This window comes from Macadamia integrifolia, chromosome 1 (assembly GCF_013358625.1).
Source record: "Macadamia integrifolia cultivar HAES 741 chromosome 1, SCU_Mint_v3, whole genome shotgun sequence".
Classification (NCBI taxonomy): Eukaryota; Viridiplantae; Streptophyta; class Magnoliopsida; order Proteales; family Proteaceae; genus Macadamia; species Macadamia integrifolia.
In genome coordinates, this window is record NC_056557.1 from 21591814 (window position 1) to 21618811 (window position 26998).

General features: G+C 38.3%; 3 protein-coding genes across 8 annotated transcripts in view; 2 read left to right on the forward strand and 1 right to left on the reverse strand.

Moving 5' to 3' along the window:
• The window catches only part of LOC122081447 (probable cyclic nucleotide-gated ion channel 20, chloroplastic), a 259284-nt gene that overhangs the window by 43988 nt on the left and 188298 nt on the right, over window positions 1–26998 (forward strand). The gene's annotated exons all lie outside the window — the stretch shown is intronic.
• On the forward strand, window positions 5899–10241 carry LOC122081470 (uncharacterized protein At1g65710-like). Of its 2 annotated transcripts, XM_042648627.1 has the most exons (4): window positions 5899–6050; window positions 6384–7016; window positions 7732–8978; window positions 9083–10241. In XM_042648627.1, exons 3-4 carry the CDS (start codon window positions 7746–7748, stop codon window positions 10016–10018), a joined length of 2169 nt encoding a protein of 722 aa, XP_042504561.1. In that variant the 5' UTR covers window positions 5899–6050; window positions 6384–7016; window positions 7732–7745; the 3' UTR covers window positions 10019–10241. The 2 variants fall into 2 exon arrangements, with proteins under 2 accessions (XP_042504561.1, XP_042504553.1); XM_042648619.1 differs by lacking the exons at window positions 5899–6050; window positions 6384–7016 and having other exon boundaries at window positions 7387–8978.
• Window positions 19039–24469, reverse strand: LOC122081484 (checkpoint protein hus1). Of its 3 annotated transcripts, XM_042648642.1 has the most exons (8): window positions 24187–24469; window positions 23178–23993; window positions 22686–23044; window positions 20690–20797; window positions 20394–20571; window positions 20144–20226; window positions 19655–19724; window positions 19039–19423 (listed from the first exon to the last, which is right to left on the reverse strand). In XM_042648642.1, exons 2-8 carry the CDS (start codon window positions 23227–23229, stop codon window positions 19299–19301), a joined length of 975 nt encoding a protein of 324 aa, XP_042504576.1. In that variant the 5' UTR covers window positions 23230–23993; window positions 24187–24469; the 3' UTR covers window positions 19039–19298. The 3 variants fall into 3 exon arrangements, with proteins under 3 accessions (XP_042504576.1, XP_042504569.1, XP_042504583.1); XM_042648635.1 differs by having other exon boundaries at window positions 23178–24469; XM_042648649.1 differs by lacking the exon at window positions 20690–20797 and having other exon boundaries at window positions 23178–24469.

Genomic DNA, 26998 nt, shown 5'->3' on the forward strand with positions numbered 1-26998 from the left:
ATGGCCGATCTAGGCCAATCAGGATCAGGATTGAATCGGTATCAGCCTTGATTGATCCCAACACCCATTTCATGTTCTTAAAATATGGTCAACAAAGGGGGCAAGTCATGCGTGCTTATTCTTCTAATGACATTTATTTTTATATCTAAATCCAATTATTAAAATTGGGGTTTGAGTATGTTCCTAAACCATGTGAATTCAATTGTTGTTATGTGGTGACTCAATGGAGATCTAAAACTAAAAAAATTATGAAACAAGAAGTTTTTTAGTAAGGATGATACAAAAAGTTTACATGCTGAATTGTATGAATTTCATGTTTAAAATAAAAATTGACTTTCATTTGGGATTAGTAGGTTAAGTAAACCGGTTATGATTGAGAATACGTTGGACATATTGGCTATTTGAGTCATGTAATGTACAATTGATCTTTGATCTAAGTAGACTATATGTAAGGTCATGTACGTCTAAGCTATCCCAATGATTCTTTGATGGTGCAATAGTTTTTGCAAATAAGTATTTTGTAAACATGAAATTGTGGGGGATATATATAGTCTGGCATGAGTATTAATTATTGCCTATTATTTGGATTTTAATTTCAGTTTTACAAATATCTGAAATTATGTGTATCTGAAATCATTAATGCATGGAACCACATGAGTTAACCGTGTATGGCTATGCGATATGAAATTGTAATATGAAAATGGTAGTACTTGTTTACTATGTTACAAGATGTTATAGTTGTGTGGGTGTTTTAAATGTCCCACTATATGCATTATTTTTATTATCATTTTATTATGCTATTAACATTTATATGTGAATATGGTGAGCCCAAAATGTGGGGGTTCTTGTGAGTGCATATATTTGTATGATGAGTTTCTTCTTATGGAGATAATTAAAATAAGATGGTTAGTCTTTACTTGAAATAGAATCTAGCAGATATGCCTAAGATTTAATTTTTTAAATGTTTGAATATTTTCTTGATCCAAAAGTGGCATGTCCAAACATGTGTTGGTTAAGGTAATTCATGGAATCAATAAGATAAACCTTGACTACAAATTTCACCATAATTGTATTGGATTGAAAAAATGGCGAATCAAAAAATGAAAGACAATATTAAATTATCGAGAACGTGTATATATATATATATATGCATGCTTTAGATGTATATATATAGTGAGGCTAGTGAGATAGAGTTATTAACTCTATGTAATCAAGAAGATAATATGTCTATGATTTGTATATAACCTTAGATCACTAAGGTGATACCATCTAAAGGAATGAGCACTAAGGGCTTGTGTCATATGTCATGTGATAAATACTCAACCTATGTAAAGAGGTAAATTCCTGAATTAGGTTCAAATGGTACAAACGAAGTCACTAGATGATCTGTCTAGTACTACTAAAATATTTGTTCATTCTTATTAAATGGGAAAGTAGTACCACCACAATGAAAGGAGGATGAGTTATAGACTCTTAATCAAGTCAAATCTCATGAAATATGGAGGTGTATTAACTATGGTGCACACTATGAGCTGGCCTAAATTGATGTAGGAGGTGAGGCCGCCTACCGATTAAAATTTTAAAGCGAATTCTCTAAACATCCGAGACCAAGATAGGAGACAAGGCCAGTTAAAAATGTCTAATTTTTTCATGAAAGAGATGTCACGAAAGTCGACTGGTCGGATATGGATTGTCAGCTAGTCGGTTACACAAATGAGGAAAGGTTCAAGAAGTCTGACTTCACCAGTACTTTGTAGCGTAATTCATCAGACTTAGTGTAGGTTCAAGTCCTGAAGACACTTGCAACGATGTGTCCTATTATGTTTAATATACTCATTATCTGTGTTCTGTTTTTTGAATACTTTGAAACTTGTGGGGGATTGTTGGATTTTTTGTCAAATTTTCTAAATATTTCTCGTGCCAATGATGAGTGTAGGTGTGGTCTACACCTATATAGGGGTGTGCAGGCACACTTGTATGTGTACGAGGATAGTTGTACACATACAAGCACGTATACAAGGATGCTTTACACGTACAGACACATCTGTATATGAATAGATATACCCATACGTGAAAAGGTGCATTGTCTATATATTTTATAGATGGACTGAAAATTGGACAAGGGGTTTTTAGCAAGTGTTTTTGTTCTTCCCACTCTATATTCTGTTCTTCCAAGTCTCTTTGTGTCTGATAATGAGTATAGCCTTTGGACTTCTCCGTGTAATCATATATTGGAGTGCACCTTATGTGATTGGAAATTATTTTATCTTAGAGGTATAAACGCAATGGTCAACCCGGTTGCATAATTAGGGGCGTTTAAAAACCTTAAGGATAGTATCATTCTAATACTCATTCTAATACGACTCAACAGCTTAGATGTTCTCTCATCACCTACAACTTGATTGCCAGAGATGGAGCTGGGGCCGCAATTGTAGCTGGGGCCGCAATTGTGGCCAGGGAGGTTACAGACTATCCCAGGCTTTCATTTTAGGGCCATTAGAGATTGGGGAGAAGGATTAACTGAGAGCAGCAAGATGTTACGTTAATGGGGAGAAAGGTAGATTTGCACGTTTAACCATTTTGAGGCTAATTTGGCCATTTCAAAAATTATAAATCGGTGATGTCATCACATAACGTCTAACCTCTAATGCAGTGTCATTAGAAGTAATACTTTTCTAGCTTGGGAGTACCTTGACATTGTCAGATTCTCCAGGGAGGGCACTGTAATTTACTCTATACATTTTGTAATCTTACGGCTTCGTTGAATTGATATCCTTCACAGTTCAACATTGTTAAGTTATTTTCTTTGTAGAGAAAGAACAAAAAGGGTAGGGAGAAGGGTTTAGAAGTACAGATCAGAGAGACCCACCAGTAAGGTTCAGTTTTTCAATCTAACATTGGATTGATCTTTCGGTTGATTATTTCAGACTTGTGATTGTTTACCAAAAAAATAATTCAGACTTGTGATTTTTTAGAGATGTGTAATGGATTAGAATGTAATATCATGAGTTGCAATGGACCAAGGATTGAGCTGAGATCTCGTACAGAAAGGTAATTTATTGGAATATTCGATATGGGTAATGATATGAAGATCTAAATAGTTTCAATCATGGTCACAATTGCATTGACTACTTAGCGTTTTGTTCTGTGCTTGTGAACTCGTCATTTCTATTAATGTCTTGTAAGTTTGTGGATTGTGGATTAGTGGACCTCGTGGTAGTGGCTATGTATATATACATATGTGGGGAATTATAGATGTATATTTTTTTTTTCTACCCAGGGTATCTGATCTTTGACTCAACTAGTCCCTATGATCACTGTGATACCGTTTACACAAGATCGGGTCAGTCCGAGATAGAAACTCTAGTGCAGTGGCCCCAAGAAGTTAGGTGCAACGACTAAAATTTGATCATGGAACCTCGCTTCCTGAGGCGGAATTATAGACGTATATGGAAGTATGCAAAATATGGATTAGTAGACTGTGGACTAAATGTTTCTTTAAATTTTAGAGCTTTTTCTTCTGTTAATATTGTTTTTATCCACTGGCTATAAAGATTGGATTATGTTCTCACATGAAGTACCCATTAGGGGCCTACGCATGTGACATGTGTCCTTGGATGATCCAACAGTCCATATCTTCTCCCCCACCCCAAAAAAAACCCATCCATGAGAGCTTTTCAACACAAAACCCAAGCACTTCTCATGAGTAGCTTCCTCCTGTTCTTCTCCTTCTTCATCTTCGCACCGTTGGCCAGAATATTCATCTATTTCCTATTGATTGGATTCTCCCAACGCAAAATCTTTGGCCAAATCGACTTAGCCCAGTTGGGAAAACTAAAACCATCTCTGCCAAGTCAGACGAGATGCCTTGGGCTTGGGTTTTCTGATGAAATAGTTGCAAAAGAGAGCCTTTTATGAAATCCATCGCAACCAGTCTTCGGCGGTGGCCGGTAGTGGTGCTGGTTTGACCGTCCTTTGCCCCAACTTGCTTTGTTCTTCATATGCGAACTTGCCCCATAAAGTTAACCTTAAGGGAGAAGGGGGTTCCTAAGTTTCAACCATAGTTAGTAAATTTGGGGACGGCAATAATATGGGAACAGATACGTATGACAATTAAATGGGTCATATAGTAATAATACTTTTCAGAAATTTGGTGTAATAAAACACACACGGCAATGATACGAAACATGTTTAATACGGTTGCTATGTAAAAATCCGAGATAAAAAGTATGGGTATATTTTGGTATTAAGAATGAATTAAAATTTACTGTTTATAATTAAATTCTAATATCTCATGCTTTCATGAACACTTAAATCCAATGTTAGGAATCATTTCTCAAAATGTTTTTTTTTTTTTTTGTTACATCTAATATTAATTGATTTTAACCAAATCTATCATAGCAAAATAATAGCATATATTTGTCACAATAATAATAATAATAATAGCATATAGATAATCATTTAACAAATTAAAATATCATCATTGATATTATCTTATCAAATAAGAAAATCCACAACAACCCTTACTAATGCGGATTTAAATTCTAAAATCAGAATTAGATCACGTATAAGCTCATTCAAATATTCAATAATTCAATCGTAATAACCAACGACAGATTCATAATTAAGGTAAGATTTTAAATTGGGTGAAAAATTATAATTAAGTAGACATAATAAGCTAATGGATAGGAACAAAATGGTGGACACATATGGTATTTGATTAATAGATTTAGAACAAGTTTGGAATGAAGTTAAATAAACGGTAAAAGGATATAAAGGAAAGAGGAAGGGACAATATGAAAAGAGTGATTGGAATTAATAAAATAAGAAAAGAGAAGCGTGTCATCCACATTTTTTCTCAAAATTGAGAAACCTAAGGAAAGAGAAAGTATCATTTTAACTTTTGGGGTTAAATTTGTTTCCCCCCCCCCCCCCCACAAAGTAAACATATTAATAAGTATAAAATATATTATATGCATTTTATTCGTGTATAATACGAGTACCAATAGAATACTCGTATAATACAAAATTTTTGGATTGATACACCAAATTACGATTTTTTTATTGAAACATTCGGATACAACAAAAATACGTGAATGTACTAACTATGGTTTCAACCGCTATCGAAACATTCTTTCTTTCTAATGAATAGAGGGCTCGAACGTGGCCTATCCGAGCACAGAAAAATTGGAAAAGTTGGGATATTCTGATGGATTTGAAAGCTCAAGCTGTGAGAGAAGGATCCGATAGAGAAGTGCTTGGATTTGGATTGAAAAGCTCTCATGGATGGAATTTTTGTAGAAAAAGATGTGGACCGTTGGATCATTCAAGAACACATGTCACATGTGCAGGCCCTATGGTCACTATTTGGTGATGCCCTCTATGAAGAGGAACCGGATCCATGCACCAGCACCAGCACTAGCACCAGCTGGGAAGGAAGCACAGGGATTTCAAATGGCAATTGGGAATTGGTTGGTGTCACCTTTTATTGGGAAGTGTATATACATTAAGAAATCTTACCAAAAAAAAAAGTATATACATTAAGAAACAAGACCGTTTTGTTACAAGTATAGCCTATATTCTTATATGTTACTATCAAGGTGATGTAATCAGAGTTATCTCTTAGTTCTTTTTTCAACAAGATTTTTCACTTAAAAAAAAATAAAATTACTTGATTATCCACTTTTGGGTTTCCTTTACAAAATTATCCAATATATGTTTTACTTAATAAAAATACATTGTTTTGAGTTTGGGTTTACAAAAGTCAAAACAGTGAATTTCCTTCCATCATGTATGTTTTTTTACCATTCTACCCCTAATTCTTCAGTTACCCACCCACCCACCCACCCACCCACCCACTCCCTTGCAACTGCAACCGTAACAACAAGCTCTTCTCGACAAACCCGTGACCTCATCTAAGCCTTCTCCCTCCCGAATGTCTTTCCTTGTTGAAACCTACCACACCACCCCTTGCGAACACTCCCACGAGCATCGCCGTCATACATTCACTCCGAAGGGCATATAATCAGAACGCTAGTAAAATCCCTATGGTACTTTCCTTCTTTTTCCCCATATTAGTTGGATATTGTGTTACATATCAATGAAATAATGCACCAAGCTTAATCATGGCATCTCACAAACCAAAAGGATCACCAATTCATATACCTATTTCACAAATCCGATAAATCACCGTTTATTTTTAAATTGATGATCGGAATGGGTCTTTGTACACGCCAGATTGTTGCCACAAAGTGCGAATCTATGAAGGAGAGTCTAAACAGGGGATTCGATTTCTTTTTCCTATGCATTCTTGTAGTATTTTTTTTTTTTTTCAATTGGGCTTTACTATTGTCTTGATTTTTGTTCCTGTTGTTTCTTTGCAGGAATTGCATTTGGATGTTGAATCACAATAGGTTTGTGAGGGAGTAGCAGTGGCAAGAGGTGATCTGCCATGATTCTACAAGGACCCTACGGTGGATTGGGGGCGACATGGTCGTGAAGCAAGGGTGGGTTTGTGGGGGAGCAGCAACGGCAAGGGTGAGGTGTTGGGCAATGGCAACTGCTGGGGTGAGATGTTGGGAGGTGGACGGTTGGATTGCAGGAGGAAGAAAAATAAGCAGGGGTTAGGGATGAGTGTGGTGACAAGAAGAAGAAGAAGAAAGGGTTTTGTCCATTTTTTATTTTTATTTTTTCGTCATAGTAACCCTAAAAGCCCCAAACTACTGGCTCATCGTATTTTTATTTTTTCGTCATTGAGCGGTCTATATTTGTTTTCTCTCTCTTGTTGGTCTAGAGGGTCTGTAACTCTCTTGTTCCAGAGTCCAGACTTCATTCTACTTGACCAATGCTTTTTTTTTTTTTTTGTCTCTTTGCTTTTTATCATTTATTTTGCTGTCTCACTTCATATGGTTTTGATAAATAGTAGGAAATCGACACCATGGCAAAGGTAGATCCAACAATAGGAAAATGTGAGTGGTGAAGCTATTGAAGGACTGGGAAGGATGTGCATCGAATAGGTGAGGGGTAAAACTGTCAAAAAAACTCTTCATTTGAGAGATGAATACTGTTTTGGATAATTTTATAGACACAATCTTAAAACAATATATTTTTATTACCTGAAACATAAGTTGGGTAATTTTATAAAGAAAAACTCAAAAATGGGTAATCAAGTAATTTTCTTAACAAATAAATCTACAAATATATATTTTCTTCTTAAAGACCAAAAAAAAATCCCAAAATTTGAATCATCTTCCTAAAATAACTTCCCCGTCCCGGCACCGAGGTAAATAGCCGTTACGGAGATAATTCAAAACATAAGAGCTAACGACTAAAACAAAGACGTTGATAATTTTTTTTTTTTTTGGTAAGAGACGTTAATAATTTACTATTAAAGAAAAAATAAAATTGGGTCAGAAGTCTGACCGAGCGGGGACAAGTCTAACGTCTCTCTCTCGATAACTGAAACAATATCCCGCCTGTTCTTAAAATTTGAATTTGCGTTGTAGATTGCGGACACCTCTCTCTCTCTCCTTAAAATCGAAAAAAAGTACCCACCATCTATACAGCAAGTGCTTCTCGCGCACCGAGCCACCGAAGCCATCCTTTTAATCGATCTTTCTCTAACTTTGAAGTCTCTTCTCTGATATCCCCTTTTATTCGCCTTTCTTAGCTCAGTTTGTTTTAAAATTCTTGAACCCTTCCCTCCTAGATTCCAACCTTCTCTATCTACAGGTTCTACACCCACAATGGGTAGCTGCCTAAGCAAGAAGGGCTCCTCTCCTTCTACAGATTCTACCCGCACAATGAGTGGCTGCCTAAACAAGAAGGGCTCCTCTCCTTCTTCAGCTATTGACAACGCAGATGCTCCACCATCAGTTCCGACTTGCAAAGCTGAAAAAGAGGACCGAAGAGAGCAGAAGAAGGCAGTACAAGTCCAAGAAATCGTGAAGAAGGAGGTATTCCTCATAAAACAGCGGAAAAGTCATGAAAGACGCCCTGAAGAAAAAGGAGCAGAAGCAGGAAATACTGTCAAAGACGAGTTCAACAGCAATGGAAGCCATGTCAACGAAACTAACGTAGGAAGCACGGCAACTATGAGGACATCAAGCTGCACAAAAGAAGAAGTGGATGCAATCCTGATACAGTGCGGAAGGCTAAGCAGAAGCTCCTCTGGGAAGGTTCCTGGTACTTCAGAAAACAGCAACAACAATAATTCTCGTGGCCTCGGCAGCAGCGGAAGCAGGAAATACTCTGGTTCTAAGAGAAGCTATGATTTTGATCACGACGATTCCAACAAGAAGAAAGGGAGCAATGTCGATGCTGACGATGAAGCAGAGGAGGATGAGGAGGAAAAGCAACAATTGTACCAACGCCAATCTAGGCCTTCTCGAAGCCACAGGAGAACCCCCAGCAGAGAAAAGGATGTCGATTACAAGCGCTCCAGCAGCAGAGACCACGTTTCTCCCTCTGCTGAAGAAAGGAGGCGAAGCAGTGGCAGTGGGAGGAGGGTCAGTCGCTCCCCTGGTAGGTCAGAAAATCCCACTGCTGTCACCGGCCCTGCATCTAATCCTGGCCCTGACAAATCTAGGCCAGGAAGGATGGTGTCAGTGCCTGCTTCTGTTTCCAAGGAAAAGAGCACTTCCATCCCAGATCCTGGTACGGGAATCAAACGGGTTTCTGGGAAGAGAAGTGGCGAGAATGGAGGTGGCCTTAGGACCGCATCATCACCACGTTCACAGTCTCCTGCTAACACTAGAGCACCAAACGAGAACGGCCAACAGGTGCCCTCCCTGAGTCGCAACTCGTCTAAGAAAGCAGAACATTCTCCTTACAGAAGAAATCCAATGAGTGATATCGACGAGAACATTCTGAGAAATGAACAAGTTTCCTTGAGCAAGGCCACATTCAACAAATTACAGAGGAACAGAGAAGGTTCTGAGGAAGGACTGACAAAGAAACTATCCCAGCTTCAGTCCGTGGTGAGCTTATATCTTTCCCTTTGTGTCCTTATATTGCTGTATTCCAGGACGACTATCGATTATAGAAATATTCAGTTATTAACTTAATTGAGGTTGAAATGCAGAAACCTGATGAGAGAAAAAATGGAGTATTCACAGAACATCCACCAGGGACTAAAGGAGCTAATGACAATAATATCAGAGGCCTACGAGAGAACAATGGCATGGGTTGCAAAGCAAAGGAGCAGCAGCGTGTAGTAGAAGAACGTGAGGTTGCTGTAACAGTCGCAGCCACTGGAGCTGATGACCTGAAACCCCAAACCATAACGAGAAGCAGGTCCTCTAGGAGGTCAAGAGACCTTGATCTCAACCTTGACACACTCCTGAATCCTACATCCTATGCTTCAATGCTTCTAGAAGACATACAAAATTTCCACCAACAGAACATGACTGGTTTTTCTCTCCCACCTTGCGTTACCAAGGCCTGTTCCATTCTTGAAGCAGTTGCGGATCTCAATTCATGTACCAGTTCCAATCTCTCTTCTGTTTTCTCGGATGACAGAATCTCTGAAGCAGATCGATCACAGAAAAATGTTACCTGCAATTCCCATTTTGAGAAGAGGATGGAATCCAAGGGCCCATTTTTGGAATCTGAGGTTGGGCTGATTAATGATCTAATGGAACCAAGCCTCCACAAGTACGTCACTGTGAGGAGGGGTGCAATGGGAGGAGAGATGGAACAGCAAGAATCCTCCGGAAGCAACAGCTTCCTGAATCAACACTGGGCTTCATCTTCGTGGGATCCCAATTCAGCTGATTCAGCTGAGCGTTGGAGTTCACAGTCAAATAATGGAGATGAAGTGGTAGAAAAGGAGCAGCAACGAAGGTCAAGTCCCTCAGGCTGTCAGAAGCAGGCATTTTCGGAACCCACCAGAGAAATTCAAATGGGTGGAAGGAGATCAAAGCAATGTGGTAATGAGGGGACTCCCTTACCCACTGTGATGCAAAATGGGAGGAAAAGACAGACAACTCCTATTGCTGTTGCAGCTGCTTCATCTTAAGGTTTGTCTCTGCAGTGTGTCTAAAGTTTCAAACTTGGAACTTCTCGGGTGGTACATCTGCAGAGACCAAGCAATGTCCTCATGTCTCTTTAGTGTCTGTATAATTGTACTTCTGGTTCATCTCTAGTCATGGGCCTCATGGCAATTGATACAAGCACTGTGGATTTTCTGAGGAGCTATCTATCAATTTATATCAGATACAAATGAATCTTCTACTTTTACACCTTTAATGTGCAGAAATAGACACTATACAATTTGTTTCAACTAACTCTTCCTATATTAGGGCTATATTCTTCAGGAAATATCATATCACGCTTTCTTTTGGTTAAATTGATGAATGTCAACTCCTACTTCGGCTATAGAGGAGCTTTTGAAAATTCATCTTTGTCTGATTCCTAGAGCAGATCACCAAGTTTGGGGTGCCTCTCGGACTGGAGTCTTCTCATTTAAAACAGCGTATCACCTCCAATCAAACCTACGCAATGAGGCCTCCAATCCGCAAGCTTCTTCTTCTCGTGTGCGTGAGTGACAATTGATCCCTGATAGTGTTTGGAAAAGGATATGGACATGTAAGACTTTGCCAAAAATAAATTCATTTATTTGGAGGTCCTGTGTTGAGGGGCTTGCATCTAGCGCTGATCTCTGTTCTCATCGCATCCCAATCGACCCATCCTTCCAGCGGTGTGGCTGTACATCTGAACCAACAATCACATTTTGCTTGATTGTTCTTTCGCAAGGCTTTTTGGTTTGGGAGCACTCTTTCCTTCTCTGTTTCAACTACAAGTACTCCTAAATTACATGAGTTGTTGGTCAGTTGGGATGACCTTTTAAAGCTGGATAAGAATAGAGTGGCCGAATCTCTCAGTTTATGTTCCTTTATTTGCTGGAAGCTTTGGATTGCTAGGACTGATCTATGTTTTGGTAGAAGGATTTGATCCCTCGAGGAGGTTATCCAAGCTGCTCACATGGCATTCTCTGAGTTCTGAGCAGCAACCAATTCTCATCTAAAGCATCATTCAAATCCTTTTATGCAGTCTCAAGTTCGTTGGCTAGCTCCCCCCTTGGATATGTTTAAGTTGAACTGCGATGCAGCTCTTCCTTTGGAAGCTTAGAAAGGGGGGTGTTGGTTATGTTGCTTTTTACCACACCGGTGCTCTCATCTTTGCAGTTTCAGTGGCAGCAATTTTCAGCAACAGTTTTATTAGAGAAGCTATGGCGATCAGAGCAGGGTTGAGTTATGCTATTTCTGCTGGTCTCTATCACATACAGGTTGAATCTGATTGTCAAGAGGCGATCTCCTTTCTCCTCAATTATGGGAAGTCGCCGGTCTGCAACTGCTACCTATCCTTTAAGACATTGTGCATTTCTCTGCCAATTTTGAATCTTTTATCTTTCTTTTTACTTCTAGGGAGGCTAATGGCATTGCTCACTCTCTAGCTCAGAAGGCTCTGTCGATAACTAGTAAGACAGTTTGGCCAAACTATACTCCTTGGCTTCTTGATCTATGTATTGAGGATGCCTTGTGCTCCTCTAGTTTCAATCTTCAACGAAATTTCTCTTTATCCAAAAAAAAAAACTCCTACTCCAAAGCCTTTTGAGGCATGGTCTCTACTTAAATCGGAAATGTACAGATAAAGAGTCGAACCTGGGACCATGCACCTATCCACACAATCCCCAATCACCCTAACCATTTGGGCAATCCACCGATGGGTATACACATCATGTATAATAGCTATTTGGCAAAGTTCCGATCACTCCTCTTGCATTGCTGGGTAGGCCTCAATTATTTTCTGAAATGGATCATGTTTATGCACAACCCTAAATTCTAGTTATGCAAAGGTCACACAGGAAGTAAAAATCAAAGGAGTTCCCAAAGGAGTACAACAACCAGCAAACAACAAATGAAGCGATTAGAAATCACCTGTGTCACTGATGCAACATGAGTATAAGAATTAGCCTTGGGGTTTATTAAGTTCTTTGTTGGATTTAAGGGACTTTTCTTTCCAGTTTGTAAAATTTGAACTGTTGAAGAGCAGCCATAGGGAGGTATCAATATCCGTTAGCCCTTCAAAAAAATACCCACCAGCCCTGAAGCCTAGAATCAATAGTATTATAAACATTATTAGATGTCGGTTTTTTTTTTTTTTTTTTTCCCTTTCCTTGAAAGAACTTGGGCTTTTCCTACCAAAAACAAAAAATTTGGATGCCTTTGGCTATAAGAATGGATTTACTTTGTATCTTATTAGTTTTTTTTTTTAGTAAAGGAATTTATATCTTATAAATTAGCTCATTTTAATCTTAACTTCATTTTGATAGCAAATCCGTCCAGATCCATTTGATATTAATTGAGATATGGTTAAAATAAGATTAATGGCTCAAAATAGAGTGATATGCTCAAAAACCTAAGGGGGTAGCGCAGTTGGCGAGCAACGAACTTGGTACGAGCCGTAAACTCGGACATCCTAAGTTCGACTCCCACTAGGCACACCTTGGGCCACTCACACGGGAGTGTTTAGTGCTCTTCACTGCTTTCAGTGAAAATTGAATGGTTCTCATTCAACCCCGGTATGACCTTGTCCATGCAGTTATGGGGTCAATATGGGCCCGCAGGACTAGTCAGGCTGAAGGCTTGGATACCCATCATTAGCAAAAAAAAAAATAGTATGATATGCACAATCCGACCAAGAAAGGTTTGAACTTCGAACACATTTAATCATGTAAAACCAATTCAAAATCTAATTGGAGCAAAATCAGCCGGAATGAGTTGAAATCTTAGAAATTGGAATCAGCAAAACAAAAAAAATCCAAATTTTGAGACCAAGAAAGGTTTGAACTTCAAACACATTTAATCATGTAAAACCAATTCAAAATCTAATTGGAGCAAAATCAGCCAGAATGAGTTGAAATCTTAGAAATTGGAATCAGCAAAACAAAAAAATTCCAAATTTTGAGATTTTTTAATGTATTTTTATGAAATAAATTTGGGTACATAGCTACCAAAGGTAAGTGTTATTGATTACTTTTTTTTTTTTTTTTTTTTTTTTTGGTATAAAGATCCTCTGGTGCAGTGAGGATCCTCTAGTGCAGTGAGGATCTGGACGGCTGAGAGAATCATGAGGTGTGTGCCTAGATGCACCCAGCCACCCGATGCTCATTGAACCGGTGCAATGACTGCAGAGTATGTGGGCTCGGTTTTTTTGTTAATTTATCAACTAAAAGAAGAAAACAATGGCAAAAATGAAGCTCAAAGTCGTAACTTTTTTCTTATGATCAAACATGAAACCAGAGTTCACGTAAGTTCATCAAAAAAAAAAAAAACAGAGTTCACGTAGAAACCACATCCGGATTTCTGCTAAACAAACTCAGGATGTTGGTGTGACAAGACTAGGTTTCTTGAAATGATTCCTGCAGGTTAAAAGATGATTACTGAAGGAATTTTTATTTGTTTTTACATAATTAATTAAAGCAAACGATTCCATTAAAGGTTAATATTTCTCCAACTGAGAATGAATGAAAGATAATGCTCAGAAATTTTTTGAAGCAAATTACTTGGACACCCTTTATACCAGATTGCTTAAGAGATTTTTTTTTTTTTTTTTTTTTTTTTGATAGCTTGAGAGTTGACACACCAAAAGTTTGAAAATATTACTTAAAGCCCAATGATACCTGACGGTGTTAGTCTATTGTTAGTGGTTGAATAAAAAAACTATTTTACCCTTGTTATTAAACTAAAACTTGTGAATTTAAAATGACCAACTTACCCTTTAAAGGTATTAACCATAAAGAAACCAAATCGATTAAGTAGTGAGTGAAGGGATTCCCCTTTCACCCATCTTCCATATCAATTCTTTCACCCCCTATCAGAAATTAGGGCATATTCAGATTTAAGGTTTTATGAGTTAGGGTTGATTTGGGTTGTACAGGAAAAGCAACAAACTCCTCCCTCTCTTCCAATACCTTCTTCATTCTCTCTCCTTCCTTTCCATACATTAGCAAATCCCACAAGCAACAACCCACCATAAGCGAATAGATATGATTTAAGGGATTTAATACTCTATGTTCAATTAATGTATGTGATTGGTTCTTGTCGGATTCGATAGAGTATGATGTGACAACGCTTCGTCTGAAATCTTGGACAAAATCAATCAAAGTGGAAGAAGGTATCTCCATCACAGGTAAGCCTTATCCTTCCTCTTTTTGTTTGGCATTTAGAGGTTGAAGACAACCTCAACAAGAGATAAAAGGGAATGCATCTTCCCTTATTAGTTAATGGGTATGAGGGTCTATTCACTACCCTTAAATGGTAGTTTGGGCATTTAGGATTTTTCCTACCCATGACCTCATCACTAAACGATGACGGACTAATGGACAAGAACTAATTGTAATAAATCTTAAATGCAAGGGTGGTTCAAGTAACTTTTCAAACTTTTGGGGTGTAAAGCAATATACCCATAGTATAGGGGGTATCCAAGTAACTTTTCCAAGAAAATATTAACTCTACCCTGGTCTTTCCAACTAAGAAAGAATGAATGACAAAAACAAAAAAGAGCAACCTAGTGCACAAGGCTCCACTACTATAGGGTCTGGGAAGGGCAAATGTATACAGCCTTACCCCCTGTTTTGCAAGAGATGTTGTTTCCAAATTTCAAACCTGTGACCAACATGTTACAATAGTACAATGCCAAGAAATTTTTTGAAATAAAGGGTGAGGATAGAAGACAGTTAAAGAACCTGGGTAAGAAGCATTAAGGGTTTTTTTTTTTTTTTTTTTTCCTTCAAAAAAGATGTGGAAACTATTGAAAATAGTTGATTGGGGCAAACAAACAGATTGGAAATGAAAAATAAATTGAGGATAGAATCTTTCCAAAATGTAAAGGGGCATTAAATCTGTTAAAAATGTGAAAGGAGATTTAGAACATCTTTCAACTGAATGCCAGAAGAGATCCCCACATCGGGCTCAGGGAACCTTCATTAAATTTTGCATTTCTCCTGAGAGTTGAAAGTGGAGGATGTGATGTGTGTTGTGGTAGCTGCCCCCATAATGGAAAGGAGTGCTGGGTGAGAGTAACGGCCTCCAATCAGTATGCAAGGGTGTTGGCTCACTCTGGAACAATTATATAATTCATCTATGAGAACTCTGTACTGGCATCATTTGTCTGCAATTGCTCTTAAAGGAGAACCAAATGAGGGAGTATCATTATTCTGTAATGGATACTGGTCCCATGTGCTATACCTCCAGGTGCATGGAAAGAGCACATCAGAAGGCATTGTGAAAACAAAAGCAAATTTGAGTACAGAGCAGTGTGCACATAATGCCTTTGTTCTTTCTAAAGATTGTCTATGCTGAAAGATCAGGTTTTGGAATTTGTTAGTGCTTATAATTCCTTACCATGTTTCTTTGTTTTCGTTGTGTTTTCAGTTCACAGTACATGTTTTATATTGGTTGTACTGTGTTTTCCATGCAAAGTGATACACTTGCTTTGATTCAGTTAAATAGCCTGTCTCTGAACAAGCAGGTTACTCTACACCCTCTCACAATGATTTTTTAAATTATTTTTTTATTAAAAAAAATAGTAATATAATAATCCACTGATGAGAGGGCATGCAGTATGCCTCAGACTCAGAGAGCCTTTTCCCATAAAATGAAAAACAGGTTACAGCTTAGAAACGTAAGCCATAGCAAATCAAATGGATAGATCTTTTTTTGGGGAGGGAAGGGAAGTGGAATAAGTTGGAAGAAATGATTTTCTAAACACGATAACTCAATCAGCCACCTAACTGATATTTGAAAAATATAAAACTTTTTCTTTCTCTGGTCCTGATTGGTAAGAAGAGAATTACAGTAATGCTATAATCAGCTAGAATACAATGTGGTGGGTAATGTTTCCTGAGAAGACAAAAGCTGCATGGCTACATATTTATCAGCTCAGGTTATGATATTTATGAAGCTGCTGAGGACCTTTATCCATCTCATGAAGTGCAATGAAGGGCATCTTTCATTTCCTCTTCAGCAATTTTGATTCGATAAAATATAATGTTACTTCAGCGCTGGTAGGAATTTGGGTCTGTTGTATTATGGGTGTAATATGGGTATAAGGGTACTTCTGTCCTATAAAGGCATACTTGTAACTTGTACCTATTTCAGTCATTATAAATAAAATGATGGCTGTTAAAGTAGACAGACCAATTTTCTTTTCCCACAATCAAACATGGTTTCAAAGCCAAAAATCTCCACTGCCACCCACCACTGCTTCTCCCCTCTTGTAGCTTCTTAGACCACCGAGAGCTCTCCACTAGTCTCCCCTATCGATTTTATGACAAGGTTTTTTATCCCTGTTTGATGCATAGTTTCTCATTGATGCTACTGCATGTAGTTGCTGTCCTCTTGATCTATGGCTTGTGTTAGCCATTTTTCAAGAACATATTGGGTTTTTCTATAAAAATCAATTTTTAGGGTGGTTTGTTGATGCTGCAGCCGTAGGTGGACAACCGTTATCAAGCAAATTAAGACCACCCTGCACCTTACCACATCCAATCATCTTCCCCGTTATCAAATCTTGAAAAATGCAATGGGAAGGAAAAAATGTTACTTTACAATTTAGGTCCTTAGTAATACTACTAACAGATAGCAAATTAGTAGCAAAAATAGGGATATATAAAACCGAAAAAAAAGGCATAGAAGAATAACATTAATAGAACCCTTTCTGGAGACAAATGATAAGGTGCCATCTGCTACCCTAACTTTATCGTTACCTGAGGTGGGTGAATACTAGTGAAATAAACTGAGGGAACCAGTCATGTGATCAATGACACCGGAGTCAATGATCCAGGGAGTGAAGAAAACTGATGCACAATGACCACCAAATAAAATATCTGAGTGAGCAAAAATTTGAACCTGAAGCGATTGAATTGGCAAGAGTAGAAGAATTGGAAGCCTTAAGCATACGTCTGAAATTCTAGAGTTCCTCTTGAGAGAGTCCAATATCAATTGCAAGTGAAGTGTCCACAATCTCAGCCAGATAGGCTTTAGTTTTGGATCAACCCTGAGCACGCTTTGCCTCAAAATCAGCAAGTTTTCCATGGAGCTTCCAACAGTTGGCCTTGGTATGGTATAGTTTGTGGCAGTGTTCACATTTAACAATCTCCTTGGTAGTATCACCAGTTCGATTTGCTCCCTCAGAGGTAGTAGTGGATCCAGTCTATAGGGCCGATTTTTCAATAGTAGGAGTGTATAGCATAGAGGTAGGACGACATTCCTCCGTATAAACCATAGTAGGAAAGGGAGATTTGTTAAGTATCTGAACAAGAATCTAATCATACTCGACATTCAAACCTATCAAGAAATCATACACCCTAATTTTGTCCAAATGTTTGGTGTAACTAGTACTGTCTTCAAAATATTTGGGATAATAATATGCAAAGTGGTCCAATTCATATCATAGAATTCAAAGTTTTGCATAATATTTGGACACAGAGAGTTCCTGTTGGGTAGTGGTACAAACCTTTTTGCGAAAATCAAATACCTAAGCATCATTCCCTAGTTGCCCATAAGTTTTCTTGGTAGCAGCCTAAATCTAAGAAGCAGTATCTAATAACAAAAATCCTCAAGAAATAGATTGATGAATAGAAAATCAAGTAAGACATTACCAAGGAGTCATTAGTGACCCATTTATGCTGAGGGGTACCGTCATCAGAGGGTTTCTTCAATTTTCCTGTAATATGGCCAGTGAGACCTCTACCAACAATGGTAAGATATGTAGATCTGGACCATACAAGGTAATTGGTTCCCTCCAATTTCACAAAGCTAGTCCCAAAAGGCATGTAGTTATTGCGACTCTGTTCATCAGACCCAGAGGTCACAGTAGTTACTTCAGACATGATTGAACTAATAAAAAATCGACAATGATAAAAAGAAATACCAGATCTTCAAAATTAACCGTCAGAAAGTGAGTGGTGAGGTACTCCAAATAGTATCAGGCTTGATGAAGAACTGTTGAGATAAGCAAATTAAGGTTTTAGGAGATTTGATATAGAGACTTGGCAGATAAGGCCACAAGTCTGGTCGATCTCCTCTATAATGGTGATAAGAATCTCCTAAGAAATTCAGCCAATTCTAAGGAGAAAGTCCCAAAAATCGATTTTGTCAGGGTTTTAGAGGAAAACCCTTTTTTTGCACAAAATCGATTTGTGTATGTCATAATCTCGTGGATAATGATAAGTCCTTCCAAATAGTTGTACTTGATCTTCAAGAGGTAGAGGTGTGTTCCTTAAAGAGGAAGAAACCACACTCCATAAAATTGAAGAATTAAAAATCGCAGAGAGTGAAGAACCCAAATTTCCTTGTGAGGGTTTTTTATGTTTTAATTCATGAGGTAAGGTATAGGACAACCACTAGATTCATAGGAATCACCTAATTAATGCTGCCCTATGATAGGTTAATGGGACAAAGGTAGGATAAGATAGAGGTTAACAAAGGTAAGGGAAGGGAAGGTGAAGGTTTGGGATTTTTTAAGGAGAAGGGACTGGAAACTGAAAACCTAGACCAAAAAATAGGCTCTAACACCATGTTAACAGGAAAAATGGGAGAATGCTTGTGTGTCTTTAACTGATCACCCAAGTCCCCTATTTATAATATAAAATAATGATAGAGTCATAATATGATAGAGTCATAATAGGAGTACAAAACTGAAAATAAAAAGTATTTACAAGTATACCCCCTCATCCAACAGCCCCACTTTAATTAGGGTCGGTGGAGGGGGGAAAGCCCCAATGTACCAACAGCACACTAATCCTTATTCTAATAGGCTCATTAGTTTTATGCCTCTAGTTATTGCAACTTCGGATATCACATTTATTTTTGTAGATGGGTACTACAATGCTTCTCCTCCATTCATCTGGCATCTTCCTTGTGTCCATAATCTTGTTAAACAGATTGGTAAAAAACAACTAGAACACATGGCTCAATTTAAACTTCATTAAGATGTCCACAACACCACATGAAGATAAAGAAGATTTTCAAATGCACATCCAAGTGATAGGACATTTTCTTTTCCTTTGATTTTACATTTCTATACAATGCATTGAAATAAATGTACCCAAGAGAAAGTGTGAAAATCATGATGCACTTCAAGCAAAATTAAAAGATATGGTGCATCCAAGCTATACAAGAATTGTGAAATTGAAAAACCTGATCAGAAGAGACTAAATGGATCACTTGAACAATAGAGAAGGTTTTCTCTAGCTAAAGAGGAAGACAGGATAATGGTAAACTGATAGCATGTCAACTAGAACCAATGTCAAGTACAGGAAGCCTGCAGTGTAAGCTGATGGATTTATCTGTCTGCCGTGTCCCGGGAATGAAGAACTGGAATATCACAGTCAAACAAGCATCTTGTGGAGCTATACCTGCAAAGGAGAAAACTGAAGCTCTTAATACCAGATGAAGACACACTGGCATAAACGTGCTCATCAATATGAAGCTTGGCTGAGATGAACAGATTTTTCTGATAATCAGGTCTGAAACAGCTAATTTCATGAAACAGAATCACATAATCAACTTTCCCCCTCGCAAGTAAGGGACGAATTTTTGAATGTTAGTATGTACAAAAGCAAAGGAAGATTTTGCTGAGCACATACCATAGAAAGCACAATCAGGCTTTGCCAAGTGACAATACAGAGTCTTGGTAAAATGCTTCATGCTCACATGCTGTACAAATTCACACAAACACATTATTCAGTATCAAATCAAATAGTTTAAATTTTCATGCAATTCAGATACCAAAGAGCAAAATTTGTCCTGGACAAAACCAAAACACGAGGACATAAGGCTTTGTAACATATATTGGTTGTTCCCAGAATTCTATGAAGTAATTTATAGAGTCAAATGTCCAGACTAATGATTTAAGCAGACTGCAAATCAGAAGGCTCATTACCACAAAAATTTGTTAACATACAAGAAGTTTCAACTGAGTCATTGGACTCACACTAGAAAAATTGACCAGCAGAGTAAATCAACAACAACAAAACCTTTTCCCAACCCCAGCAGAGTAAATCATGCTACTTAAATATAAGAACGAGTAAATAAACATGCAGGGACTTCAGTTCAAACGGAAACAGAGAACAAACCACAGAAAGAGCTTCTCCCTTCTGTAGTGCCACTTCTCTACGAGACTGAGCGCTGAGTACTTGATCCCCAGCAGGAGCTTCCACTGAAGAATGATACAAACAGTAAAATTATGAAGCAATAAAGAAAAAAAAAATTCACTACACTTGTCATATGAAAGTTAAATAGGGGGAGGGGGGCAAAGATTTCTTTCATTTTTGACCTACATGTACTAATCTGATTGCCACGTTGGAAAGAAGTGTGTTTGATTACCTTGGACTCCAAGAACTCTCAATTTCCGAAACTCGGAACCAACAGTAATCAGGGTAGTTGAAACTTGTAAATGGAGATCCCCATACTGGGTTATGGAGACATTAAGCAAATCACCCACTTGCTTTAGCCGATCCACAAAGTTTTGCAGCTGTAGTAGATCAGGTATCTGCACCAGAGTCTGCAAAGGTAGACAGCAGCTAAAGAAACAGGAAATTAAGAAGCTACCTTCTTTACTTCAGAAAGTACAGGGAAGGAGAGGGGACTCTAGCAATAGTCCAATAGAGAAGGAAAGAGACCTGGGGCAGGTCCTGTGCCAAGTCAAGAGCAGATTGGAGTTCCATAACATCAGCCCTTGACAAAGGCTTAGATATGGGAACATCCTGTATGACTGCAGATTTGTAACCCTAAAACAACCATAAGACAAAATTAAGCCATTAGACCAAATAAGCTTCGGAGTATTACCAGATTGATGTTCCATACAAAAAATAAACAAATTAACTGAGGTTACTCCATACAAGGGAGGCTCCTATTAAATACTCCACCCATAGTTATTACGGAATCTAGGCGACCCAAGGTGTTGGAGGGAGACAGAATATCAAGGAAAAACCAACAATGCGTCTAGGTGACACCTAGACTACCAAGGCGCCCTTCCAGAAAAGGGTGCCTGGATGCCTAGGCAGACAACAATGAATCCATCTCATGCATAATATATAGGCTAATGAAATACTCCACTTGCTACATAAATTTAACATGAGAAATCAACAAAAGGATTATAAAGAAGGGTTCTATTTTTCTACTTCCTTAGAGGTCCTACACGATTTGAAGTAATGAAAGAGTGTTTGTTTTGTCTACAAACTGTTGGCTGTGAGATACAGTTAAGGTGAGAGGCTCAACCCATTACCCCCTTCTTCCTTCCCCTTCCCCCCCACCTCCATCGATTTCCTTTCTTTCCCTTTATTTTCATGTTTTCCCTGTGTGTTCCAAGCTCTGTACGAAGGTTGATCATCAGCTTTTGAAGACAAACATCAGTGTCTGTTGGTGTTGTTCTGTTCAAAGACCTGCGGCGACCTGGAGGAGCATTTTCTGGGCAGCAATCGATCTCCCGTAACTCCCAGATCCTGCAGGCACTTAAGCCTTTGTTTTGAAGCCATATTGGGGACTCGAAAAGGGCCACTTGACCTTGGCTGCTTGGCCAACGGAGGCTTGACTCTCAAGTTATTGAAAATTTCCTTTTTCATGACCTAAATCAAGAAACTTCAGATCTCAACCAACAGGATTTTAGCCCTTTCTGGGTTTCCTACTGTGAGTTCTTAAATTTCTCAGTTTTGACCTAATCTTTCCAGATCTAAGGTACTGGTGTTCTGACTATACTTTCAATCAGTTATTGGGTTCTGTTCTCAGGTTAGTGGAACATATTCTGACCATTATTTGAGTCTCAGTTACTATCTGGATATAGATGTTTACTTGTACTTCTGTTTGCTGGACTTTAAGGCCCATTTTGCAATAGGCAAATGGCTTATATTGTAGATTCAGTTTCTGGTTTGGAGAATTATTATTGTAATGTGATCACACCTAGCAGTAAGGTGTTGAAGTTATTCGTAGGTCCAAGTTGGGATCAAATCACTTGCGAATTGATCTTACAATAGGAGCAGCAGCATCAGCAGCAAAGCATCTAATGAAAACAAATGTACTCTCTCAATCAGACTGCAAATGCATTGTGGTCCAACTCAATCAACATAATTATAATGGATGGGACTAGAGCATTTCCCCTCTTCTTTTTGACACCATAACAGAAGCTGAATGCTTTAATTCTGTTATATCAATGTGCCAGAAGACATATATTAGCTCTATCACAACACTTGGCTAACCAGAACATCTAAAATTTCATGAAAATGGGACACTCCGACAGTGGGAACAACCACCGCTAACGGAAACCCGTTATTTTCACTTGGACTGTTGTTGTTTTGTTTTATTTAAAAACTTTATTTTGCAACTTCAAAAACATAAGGCCGACTGGTCGTTAAAGACTTGACACATGGACACAATATCAACACAAAACCAATTCAATAGTAGAAGACCAGAATATCGGGATATCATATGAGAGATTATCAGTATCCCATGATTCTTTTGTTTGTTTCGTGACACTATAGTTGAAACATAACATACAATTCATGTGGGAATGTTGCTTCACCGAGTACTCGGAGGGTAGAGCAGCAGTAAGTTTGCTGTACCAAGAACCAGCGAAAATAAAATAAATAAATAATAAAAGAGAACAAGGAAGGAGAATATAACCTTGGTCTCGAAGGTGAGGAAAGGCATGGGCTGGCGAGAATTTGGGGCTTGCTTCTTGACAAGCTTGATCTGGAGGCGATTGGAAGTGGCAGCAACACCACCGCTGCCGGCGGCACCCTCGATGCTGATGTTGACGCTGCTGCGGAGGGCGCGATGGAGGAGGCCGAGATCCACGAGAAAGGCGATACGGTCCTCGTTCTGGCTGGAAATGCGGTAGTCGTCGAAGAGGGATTCTTTGCGGAATTGAGCGATAGACTGCACCCCGTCGCCGTTGAGGAGGTTGTGGAGAAACATTGCGTGGTCTCTAGTGAGGTAAAGGTGACAAACCCTTCCCATCTTATCCATCGCCGGGAGGAATCCTGAAATTCCATTATCCATTTCCCACATGACAAAATGTGAATTATCAATTGTTTCATTCAAATTTCAAAACCACTATAGTCTACAGCGCAGATAAGGAGGGCAATCATATTGGGTTATCCTGTATGAACTCACTCTTCTCTAGCAGAGCAACTCCGTTGTCTGTAAGGAAAGCTTTGAACTTCATCTCGCGCACTCCCGTCTCTCCCTAGCCCCTGCTCAGCCCTGCTCCTTTTGTGAATCTTTCGTCTTGGCGCCCTCTGGAAATTCTCCTCATTCCCTTTATATGGGAAAAAAACTAGGGAAAATTACAAGATTAGCCAGTTCTGGGTTTGCCTTTACCAAATTACCCACTCTGAATTTATCTTTACCAAATAACCCACTTTTGAATTCGGATTTACAAAACTAACCAAAACAGTATCGTATTCTTATCCTCATTTTTCTTTAACATTTTTACCCTTACCTCCACCTTCCCTTCTCCTGCCCTTGATTCCTTGCTCAGCCCTGCAACCCCATGGTGCTGATGTTGGAGGAGAAGTCGGTACCAGATGAGATGGTGGATGCAGCGGAGGAGAGTAGATATCAATAGAGGGTTCGAGCGCTGGAGAATGGGATTTGGGAAAGGGAGAGTTGGATCCTCCGCTTTCAAGGGAAGGGGTTGGTGTTGGGCGACGAAGAAGAAACGGTACAGGATCAAGCCCCACCCTCCGCTGCATTTCCTCCCGCCCCCACCCAAGGTTGACAAAATCTGAGGTTGCCTTCGGCATGAAATACATCCAGTACCTTATTCTAATATTTAATTTGCTCACCTGTTATCCCTTGAACATTCAGGAACCTGGTCCGCAATCCTCACGCCCCCACCCCAGGGTTGACAAAATCTGAGGATGCCTTCGACATGAAGGACATCCAGTATTTTCTTCCAAGATTTGGTTTGCTCAGCTGTGTAGATCCCTGAAACATGAGGGACCCTGGTCACAACCCACTCACACCACTTTCTGATGTTTGACTTCATGATTCAATAATCACTAAATTTATCAATCGGTTAATTTCATCCTTTGGGTACTGAAAAATCTGGAATTATTGAGATGATATAAATTAGCAGAGAATTGGTTGATGATCATAATGAAGAAAAGAAATTACCCACCAACAGTAGATGGTGGTGCCATCAGTGATAAAGAATTGGAGTTCACGCCGACATAGCAGTTTGAAGCTTTTCAAAGATAGAAATCACAGCATATCGTGATTCCCACATCGAGGTTTGTTTGAAGCGAGGAGGAAGAGGGCACGTCAGCAAAGAGGATTGTAACGTGGTCGGAGAGGATAGTCATTGGGTCTACCGTCGACTAGCAGGATCGAGGATGGGGTAGCAGGGGATGGAGGGGCTGGGAAGATGGGTAGGTGTACGATCAGGGGTAAGGGAGGGGGAGACACTGTAGTGGCTAGTTTTGTAAACAAAAAACTCAATGTTGTATAATTTTGTTAAGTGAAACATACAGTGGACAATTTAGTAAAGGTATACTCAAAAGTAGGTAATCATGCAATTTTCCCAAAAAATTATACTACAAAGCTCGATCATATTTTCTCGAATATAAAAATGTTTTGTTTTTAAGCTGCGTTTAGACTTTAGATGCCAAAAATATATAAAAAAAAAAAATGGAAGATAGGCTATGTTTGGTAATGAAGAAAATAAAATAGTATAAAAATATAAAACAAAAAAAAAAAGATATACCCACTGCACGAGGTTCCCGCATGTGCGAGGTCTAGGGGTGAAAATTACACAGTCTTACCCCAAGAATGTTGAGAGAATATTTCGACCACTTGACCATCAAATCACAACATTCGTACAAAAGACATAATAAGATAAAATTCATAATTTCTCAATGATTTTTTTTTATATGTTATCTCTCTTAAAATTCAATTTTTTATTTTTTTTCTTATCTTAGCTTCAAACATAACAATGTTTGGTTGACATGAAAAAGAAGAGAAAATTTTCTTTATTTTTTATTAAGGCAGAAAAAAAAAATTAGCCCATCAATAACAAGAATAGAAGCCCATCTTGCTTCTCTTGAGCTCAAATCAAAGCTACCATCACAAATACACAAATTACTACACATGGATTATGTATGTCTTTCTTAAGTTTGATTTTGATTTTGATTATTGGAAGAAGCATTTAAAGGAAGCAATGAAGGGTCGAGGCAATGGCTATATTAACATTTTTTCTTCTAAAACATCTCATACTCCCATGTGTGGTGACTTCTTTATGGGTTGGAATTTTTTTTTTGTATTGTTTTTATAGGTTTGAAGGTTTCTATTTTTTTAATAAGAAAAGAAAACTAGTATTAAATATCTACAATGTTTACACCATATCGATTTTGTCCATCACCCTTATCACTAGTGGCAGTTTTACAAGCTAAATTAAAAATAAAGTCCATGGCTTAGATGACTTCCTGCTTCCTTGTGGTAGAAGGTTATGGTACTTGACAACTCTTTGATCTTCTTTTTTTTTGGTGAAGTCTCTTTGATCTTATGGAAGGTTGCAAAATGTAGGAGTGGCTCTCTTAGTATGTTGTGGAATAAAATGAAGTAAATGTCTATCTGAAATCTAAACTTCATGTATATTCCATCCTCTAATGGTTGCCTTCATCAACCCCGCTAGAATACCTTCCGCTTCCACCACTTCTCGCTGAGTAGTTGTAGTAGCATATGAGTCGATGATCCTAAACTGATCCTGTGAGAGAATTTCATATACTCATCCTAAAGCTGAGTTCAAAAGATTAGTTGCACCAGCACAACCCAAAATTGGGTATGCCAAAAAAGGAGTAGAAAATCCTTTTTTCAAGCTGGCCAGGCCATCTGTATCGAGTAAGACATTAGTATTTAGGCAGGCAGGATAAAGATTATATCAGAAATCCATCTATTGATATTTCTTAAAATAGAAACAGGGTTAGGATTGGTAGTAGATGCAATTACATCATTCCTATATCTCCAAATGAAATAGATAGTAATTGCAAAAACATTGAAAAACCAATTAAGATCTAATATATATAGCATTTTATTAAGGAAGAAATACTTTACCGCATGCATAAAGGAAGTTGAATTTGTATTATGCAGACGTAGACCGAATGGGCACGCCACCCAAATGTGCGAAGTAAAGGCACAATTAATGATTAGGTGAGAAATAGTTTATGTTGAACAATTGCATAACACACATGATTTATCAATGTTCATCCATTGACCCAAATGTTCTGGACCAAAATTGGGTCCGCCATAGAAACATTTTAAATTTATGATGAATTTTTTTTTTCAAAAAAAATTTCCACCATCTACGTCGAATACCCCTCAAAGCATTCTGATTGTCATTACCTAATATTATTTTAATGAACCTAACACTTGCACTAGAGAGAGAACCATTTGCAGTCAGAGAACACCTCCATTTATCATTTTGGATTGATGAGGTAATTTTGATAATCTCATTAACCAAATTTGGTTGAAGTGATGACACAAATCATATTCCAAGAGTTATTCATGATAAATCGATTCACCTTGTCAAAGGTATTGATGGTCTGTGAGTTGAAGGTTGAAATATCAAGGTTTTCAGAATTAACCCAAGGGTCAAACCAGAAAAAGTATCATTGCCATTTCCAATCACTAATATAACGCATTTTTTGAGGATAGGTAGAATTGATACTACACTATTCCAGACCCATGACCTGCGTTGGTTAAGGACCTTAGGGTCAAAGATGGATTTAAGATGACAATATTTGGCATGTAAAACCTTTGACCAAACAGTGTCAGACTCAGATAGAAATCTCCATCCCAGTTTAAGCAAAAGTGCTTTGTTTCGGGTGGTAGCATCCCTAAACCCTAATCCACCAAGATGATATGGTTGGAAATTTTTTTTTTCAAGCAATAAGATGCAACTATCTAGAATTATTTGAACTGCCCCCGTTCTAGAA

What these genes read in the sequence shown, in the direction of transcription:
- LOC122081484 (XM_042648642.1), bottom strand. Translation starts at nt 23,229, where the DNA reads ATGAAGTTCAAAGCTTTCCTTACAGACAACGGAGTTGCTCTGCTAGAG. An exon ending in TCCTCACCTTCGAGACCAAG is followed by an intron (nt 20,798 to 22,685) that starts GTTATATTCTCC and finishes TGGTTGTTTTAG; the next exon opens with GGTTACAAATCTGCAGTCAT. An exon ending in TGGCACAGGACCTGCCCCAG is followed by an intron (nt 20,572 to 20,689) that starts GTCTCTTTCCTT and finishes CTACCTTTGCAG; the next exon opens with ACTCTGGTGCAGATACCTGA.
- LOC122081470 (XM_042648627.1), top strand. Translation starts at nt 7,746, where the DNA reads ATGGGTAGCTGCCTAAGCAAGAAGGGCTCCTCTCCTTCTACAGATTCT. An exon ending in TATCCCAGCTTCAGTCCGTG is followed by an intron (nt 8,979 to 9,082) that starts GTGAGCTTATAT and finishes GTTGAAATGCAG; the next exon opens with AAACCTGATGAGAGAAAAAA.